This window comes from Pistacia vera, unplaced genomic scaffold (genome assembly GCF_008641045.1).
Source record: "Pistacia vera cultivar Batoury unplaced genomic scaffold, PisVer_v2 Contig652, whole genome shotgun sequence".
Lineage (NCBI taxonomy): Eukaryota > Viridiplantae > Streptophyta > Magnoliopsida > Sapindales > Anacardiaceae > Pistacia > Pistacia vera.
The window spans coordinates 350557-358272 of NW_022196504.1; the positions used below are offsets into that span (position 1 = coordinate 350557).

Genomic DNA, 7716 nt, shown 5'->3' on the forward strand with positions numbered 1-7716 from the left:
AGTCAATACTTGCAAGCTCTTACAGAAATACAATGGCAAGCATGCAAAAGGGTCCATCGAATCTCAAAGGAAACTAGAATCATGGCCTTCAGTTTAGACCAGCAGCTTCTCTAAACGTTGAGTGTTATGCTGATGCGGATTGGGCAGCATCTTGATGATAGAAGGTCTACTAGTGGATATTGTACTTCTTAGGTCCCAATCTGATTCAATGGAGCTTAGGAAACAAAAGGTAGTTGCTTTGTCCTCTACGAAGCTGAATATAGGGCACTAGCTCACACAGCAACTGAAGTTGCATGGTTGAAGAATATTTTTTCAGAATTAGCCTAATTTTCCTCAAGCACCTATCATATGGTGTGACAATCTTAGTGCAGGGGCCTTGGCTGCCAATCCTGTATTTCATGCTAGAACTAAGCATATTGAGATTGATGCGCACTTATAAGAGATAAGTCTGGTCAAGAATTTGTTGGTTCAATACGTTCCTCAAAGTTACAAATTGCTGATATATTAACAAAGGCACTCTCTATAGTTCAGTTTCAAGAATTGAAGGAAAAACTTACTGTGATTCAGTTACCCTGTTCTAGCTAAATGCCCTATTGTATTATCTTCTGCTGAAATGTTTGATTGAAATCAGTGGTCTGTTGGAATGTTTCTAAATGCAATCTGGAATTTCTAGATTTTCTAAATGTCTGATTGAAGAAATCTGATTTGCTGCTATTTCTAAATGCAATCTGGAATTTCTAGTTTTTCTAAATGTCTGATTGAAGAAATCTGATCTACTGCAATGATTCCCGCAGATTGTGTGTTTTTGTTTGTAAAATCTGCAGATGTGCTTCAATGGATGATGAAGTTTGAAGTTTGCAGATTGTATGGATGGTTTTATGGAATCTGATCTGCTGCAATGATTCTTGTAGTTTGTGTGAATTTTGAGAAGTTGATGATTCTGAAGTTTGTGTGTGTTGTTCTGTTGCTTGCTGAAGATTGTTGTTTACTGGTATTCTTCAGTTGTAGTGACCGTTGCTGTTAATTATGGTGCAGCGACTGCTGGATGATGAATCTAGTGTAGTGATGCTGATTGGATGATGGTTCTGGTGCAATTGTTCTTGTGACTTTCACTGGTGTTCAGTTGCTGAAATGTTCTGATGCAGTTCTGATGCAGCTTGTTGGTTCAGTTGCACTGGACATTGGATGTTGATCTTCATTGATTACTGCTGAATGTGGTTTAGTGAAGAACTTGCTAAAAATTATGGTGCAGTGACTGCTGGATGATGAATTCTAGTGTAGTGACTGCTGGATGATGGATTCTGGTGCAATTGTTCTTGTGACTTTCACTGGTGTTCAGTTGCGAAATGTTCTGATGCAGTTTGTGGTTTAGTTGATGGACATTGGATGTTGATCTTCATTGATTACTGTGAATGTGGTTTAGTGAAGAACTGCTAAAAATTTGCGTTGAATGTAGTTTGGTGAAGACTGAAGCACTGGACATTGAATGTTGGTCTCCTGGTTACTGCTGAATGTAGTTTAGTAAAGGATGTTGGTCTCACTGATTACTGCTGAATGTGGTTTAGTTAAGAACTTGCTAAAAAAAATTTGTTTTGGAGGCAATTTGTTTTGAGTGGGCATGTGGATTAAAATGCTAGGTTATGGAAACTTGGACCAGGGAGTTTGATTTGAGGGGGCATGTGGATTAAAGTGTCAGAATTCAGAAGTTAAGGGCTAGCAAATATTAACTAAGCAAACACAAAAACCTGCCGTTTTGTGTTTCTCTCTTAAAGAGAACGAATATCTGTATTTCTTTAATATCTGTATTTCACTTTCCCTTTTCTCTTCACACTCTCTGAGCTACGATTCACTTAAGTAGCAAATCCTAACTGTATTATTCATTCAATCAAATACTCAAATTGAAGCTTTGTTTTTCTTTAATTTTTCTCTCAATTTACGAATTTCACTAAGTATTATAAGGAAGAAAGAGAGCATGAATGCAGCCACAAAGCAGTCACGCTAATTTCAGCTTTTGAAAAAATGAAGAAGAAGAATAACTTTACCTCCCAATGTGGATTTGTTTGACAGGGATGATTCAGTGAAAGAAATTTTCACCGGTGAATGTGATGGTGGGTATGAGAATACTACAAACCAGTCACACACTGCAAAAACACATAATTGCTAGAGCATTATATGGGGAGAAGCAATAAAGATAAAGCTAAAGTTAGAATAAGATCACTATCATTCATCATGCATCACCCACAAACATACCAACCTTTTCGTTTTTTCTTTTCAATTCTTTTTATTTAATTTCACCTCTTTAATTGTGCGGTGTAGATGGCCGTACTGGTTGTATGGACATTGACAAACTCCAGACTCAAGCTATACCATCTGATTAATTTAAATTATTTAAGTGCTTTATCTAATAAATTTCTTCTACAACTTAATCATCTATCAAACCATTCGTTACCATACAGAGAAGTTGAGATTTTGGATTTGCAAACCTGTTAGCAAGTACTTCATTAGTCACAGCAAAGACCTCAATAAATAAATTTGTGTTTACCATTGTAAAATTGAGAAATAAAGAGAAATAAAATAAGTTTTAACATGTTGTAAGAAAACGAGAAGAATAATATATAACTAACCACCATTAGGTGGCATGATGGTAAAAGAGTAAGAGAAAGTTTCATGAGCTCCTGAGTTCTCGAGTCTCCCCAGACACTAATAAGAATGGCGAATAAAGCTTTTACCTAGTCGACAGTTCCAAGGCCTCGGAGGATTAGTTGAAATACACGTAAGTTGATCCAAACACATCCGATGATAATAATAATAATAATAATAATAATATATGACACACTTTCTTTTGGGTGGCGAATATTGACTTATTCTCTTACTCTTAGTCGTTGGAATTGGTTTGAAATTCATGGTGTGCAGTGACTAGTGATATGATGATAAAAGCTAAAGAATGGTAGTATTAGAGTTTTAATTGAGTTTAACCATAACTGGCTTTGTACTACTTGAGAGTCGTCAATTGAGTTGGATGAAATTGTTTACGGGGCTAAATAAAAGGTTGGTTACAATGCCAACCCCAAGGGATTGGCCCGATGGTCAAAGAAGTTTATTCCATTCCTTGAGTTCTTGGGTTTAAACCTTAAGATTATCTACCATAATAATATTGTGATTTACTTGGTATTTTAGATTTGCATAGTGTTCAATAGACTTTAATAATTAGTTGAGGTATGCACAAACTGACCTAAACACTCCATTTATAAAAAAAAAATATATAATTTGATGAAATTGAAGGTGAGTGGGTGGATTCCAGTAAATTAATTGGTAGACCCAGATGATAAAATTCATTTACATTGTTGACACGTGTCCAGATATATTGGTGTATAAATGAGAAAATGTAGAGAAAGAAGATAGAATTTGAGGTGGGCCTGACTCCTCACCCAATAAGGCCTTATTGAATGGAAGGATTACCCTTTCTTATAATCCAATAGGCTTAAGCGTGCCTAGTCGATGTGGGACTCCAACACTCTCCCTCACGGTCAAGCCCATATATTGGGTCATGCCTGTTACTGGAGATAGTTGTTGGCTCTAACTCCTCACTCGCTGGTCAAGCGCTCAACTCAACTGAACCTGGGCTCTGATACCATGATAGAATTTGAGATGGGCCTGACTCCTCACCCAATAAGGCCTTATTGAATGGAAGGATTACCCTTTCTTATAACCCAATAGGCTTGAGCGTGCCTAGTCGATATGGGACTCCAACAAGAAAGACTATGGAGAATCCAACTAAAGTAAACATTGATTTGATAAACTGAAAGATATGTATCCCCAGCAAGTGGAACTGGAAAAAGTAGGAGACCAAAATGAAATGCAGTGGTACACGCCACTCACAAACTTTGAATCTTATATTCATCAATATCAAACACTCCTGTTCTCGTTTCCATCATTCACTTAATTTACTAAATGGCCAACAAAAACCTTCACTCGCGGAACTTAAATAATCAACTTTACTATGCATATATTTTATATTTCAAGTTTTCAAGTTCAATTTATTATCCATATCTATCATATAAACACTGTTTGTTCTTATAGTGTGTATAGCGTTTGGTTTATTGTAAATGGAATCCAACACAGCACTGAATGGTTTTTCTTTCCTTTTTTGAAAGGTTCGGCGGGGTCGGGGTCCGGGTATTCATGCATGTTGAGAGAAGGAGGAGCCATAAAAGCAAACAACCTACTCAAGCCAAGAGAAGCGTTACTAAAGTCTAACGATTATGTTTTTCTTTTTTTGCCAACTACAACTGTATACTCATCATGCCACATAAAAGCAAATGTAACTTGAACTACCATGATAAATAATATATTAAGATAACACAAACAAGTATGCCATTCCATCATTGAATTTTCCCTTTAAAAGGAGACTAAAGCACAACAATAACTGAGCCAAAGAAAGCTTCAAAACTAATCAACATGGATGTGGAGAAACTCTTTCATATGACAGGAGGGGCTGGCCCATCTAGCTATGCTAAAAATTCCTCCTTGCAGGTTTCATCATCCTCTCCCTCTCTATTTTTCACTTCTTTGATACATATATTATTTCTTATTTTGGTGATTGCATGACTGTTCCAGTTCTATCAAGAGTACGTACCTGCTCTTTTGTTCTTCTGTAACTGTTTCTTATTTTCTTCCAACAGAAGAAGGCATCGGATATAGTGAAGAACATAACCATAGAAACATTACAACAACTTTATCTTGAAATAACTACAAAGACGTTATGCATAGCTGATTTGGGTTGTTCTTCTGGATCCAATACACTAGCAATGATTAAAGATGTTGTTGAAACCGTTGAAGGAACTTGTCGTAAATTCATGCTTTCAGACCCAGAGTTTCACGTTTATCTTAATGATCTTTCAACAAATGACTTCAACTCGATCTTTAAGGCCTTGCCAGATTTTGTTAGAGAGCTTAGGGAAGAAAGAAGTGGTGGATCTCCCCACATATATATTGGAGGTTATCCAGGATCTTTTTATGGAAGACTCTTTCCCAACAACTCCTTGCATCTTATCTATTCATCTTACAGTGTTCACTGGCTATCAAAGGTCAGATTCTTCTCTTTTGATTTTATCACTGTAAGCATGCATGCACTTAAGTTCTGAATATATATCATAATTTTGGAATCCCTATTTGGTTAAATGAAACAAAACCACTCTCTTAATTTTCATATACTTGTTATTCAATTTAAGCCAGGGTCAAGCACCATGCAAATTAGATCACGCGTGTATCAAGTATCACTATGTTATGCAGGTTCCTCCAGCCCTTTACAACGACCATGGCGATTCAATAAATAAAGGCAACATTTATATCTCTGAATCCAGCCCTCCTCGAGTGTTACATGCATATTTTAATCAATTTCAAGAAGATTTCTCCACGTTCCTTAGATCAAGGTCCGAAGAATTAGTCGTTGGAGGTCGAATGGTGCTTATCTTATTAGGAAGAGCAGGTCCTGATCATGTTGACAGGGGCAACTCATTCTTCTGGGAACTTCTCTCACGATCCCTAGCCATCTTGGCTTCTCAGGTGCCCATAAATTCTAAATACGTCTCAAACTAGGAATATATTTTGGAGTGTTGATGTTTAAGCGCGTTATCATTGTGCAATTTTTGTTTTATGTAGGGAGAAATAGACAAAGAAAAGCTTGAGTCTTACGATGTGAACTTTTATGCACCATCAAAAGATGAAATAGAAGAGGAAGTGAGGAGAGAAGGATCGTTCAAACTAGACCAGCTTCAGATGTTTCACATAAAGAGAGAAGATTATGGTGACAGACATGGCTATGCGGTTGCAGCGACAGTTAGGGCTATTCAAGAATCAATGATCCGTCACCATTTTGGAGTAGGAGAAGGAAGCTTAGACTCTTTGTTTGAGATTTACGGCAGAATGGTTGATGAAGAAATGGGTAAAGAAGAAATTAAGCCCTGGACTATTGTCCTAGTTCTTAGAAAATTATAGGGTTATTTAAAATGTGATGAATTATATGAACCGTTGATCAAGTAGTCAGCGGTTCATATATATCGAGTTAAAATACCGCCTTGTGACTTCACTTTCTAATGTAAAAACAAGCTGGTTGCGTTTGGTCGAAGATTATACGAGATTACTAAGATAATATAATCTTATATTATTTAAATATCTTATTTGATTGTCAAATAATATAAAATTCTAGTAATCTTTCAATACTAATAGTAGTTACTGTTGGTAATATTGGAAGTAATCTGATAACCTCTATTTTCTCAGGTATTTTAATATTATTTAGTTATCTTATTTTTGTTATAATTTTACCTCTTATTAATAAAATTTTAAGACAATAATGCCCTTGTTTTAAAAACAATTTACAAAAATACTAATTGACTATTTTATCCTTATATACAAAGTTTTTAGGACATAAATACCCCTGAAATTGTACAAAATTATCCAAGGGTGGTGGCTGGATCTGGCCACCACCGCCAGTCACCGGAAATAGCCATCAACGATTGAATGGCACACGATCGGCCATATTAGGCCGGCTATGCACTGATAAGGTTGTTTTCGGCCATGGATCTGTGATCCATGGCTGGAAACAGCTAGATCTGGTCTTTCACAATTAGATCTGTAGCTGTTTCATGGCCAAATATGTGGCGATCTGGCCGTGAAAGGCCAGATATTTGGCCGTGAAATGGTTGCCATTTCACGGCCAAATATCTGGCCTTTCACACACAAATCGCTACTTTCGCCACCATCAGCGGTGGTGACAGGCCACCAGTAGTGGTTTGGGGTGAGTTGGGTGGTTTTATTAAATTTCAAACTTTTTTTGTTGCTAGGGTGTGTAACATTGGATAGATTCATTGTGACCACAATAAACTTGTCATGTATTTTTGTGCCCATTGGACACATATTAAACATACATGTTTTGGTGACTCAATGTCAAATCATTAATTTATGTCACATAAATAATTATTTTAAAATCCACCATTATATTTGTGACTAGAATTGAGAAAAGATAATGACCCGGGCTGCACATATATATAAAAGATTTTTCCGTAAGAAGATTTGTTCCAATGGAAGAAAAATGTAATCCACTAAATAAAATATTAATTGGAAGTGCATGCATATGTACGCAGATATGTACTTACCCTTACACTGACATGTCAAACATGATTTGAGGAAATTAAAATGTAATGTAACTCCCGAATATCTTATGTACGCTTTGGTGCATGAGAAGAGCAAGAATAGGGATGGTGAAGGAATGAGAAATTTTTATTTGAGGGAGTAATTACTATTGACGAAAGGAACTTTCATATTAGGAGTTAATGTATAAAATCACAATATACTATTAAAATGTTTCGATTTTCTCTTAATGTACCATGTCATGAAATCATGATATTCGAGTGTTGTGTGTTGGAGTTAGCGACCACTTCAACAATAAAGGTCGTAGCTGGGCAGCTCTGAGTCATAGCTAGTCTGTATAACGTACATGGGGTCCCCCTAGTGCCCCAAAGAGTGAGTAGGGGTCTCAAAGAGAAGCGCTCCTGGGTCCGTAAGCAATTTGGGTTTATACCATGTATAGCCACTATAGGATTCCTTAAAGATTAGAACTCCTAACAGGATTGAGTTTAGGAATAAAGATCATAGTTGTATTATACTCTTCATAACCTAGTATATAAAAACATTATTCTCTTATATGAGTGATAGAAT

The 7716-nt window shown here is 36.4% G+C and overlaps 1 protein-coding gene across 2 annotated transcripts; it reads left to right on the top strand.

The window, feature by feature from the left end:
- The first annotated feature begins 4377 nt into the window (after nt 1-4377).
- On the top strand, nt 4378-6172 carry LOC116111871 (salicylate carboxymethyltransferase-like). Of its 2 annotated transcripts, none has more exons than XM_031398035.1 (4): nt 4378-4533; nt 4683-5087; nt 5236-5565; nt 5662-6172. In XM_031398035.1, the coding sequence occupies exons 1-4, from the start codon at nt 4459-4461 to the stop codon at nt 5995-5997; spliced, it is 1146 nt and encodes a 381-aa protein (XP_031253895.1). In that variant the 5' UTR covers nt 4378-4458; the 3' UTR covers nt 5998-6172. The 2 variants fall into 2 exon arrangements, with proteins under 2 accessions (XP_031253895.1, XP_031253896.1); XM_031398036.1 differs by having other exon boundaries at nt 5293-5565.
- The last annotated feature ends 1544 nt before the right edge of the window (nt 6173-7716 follow it).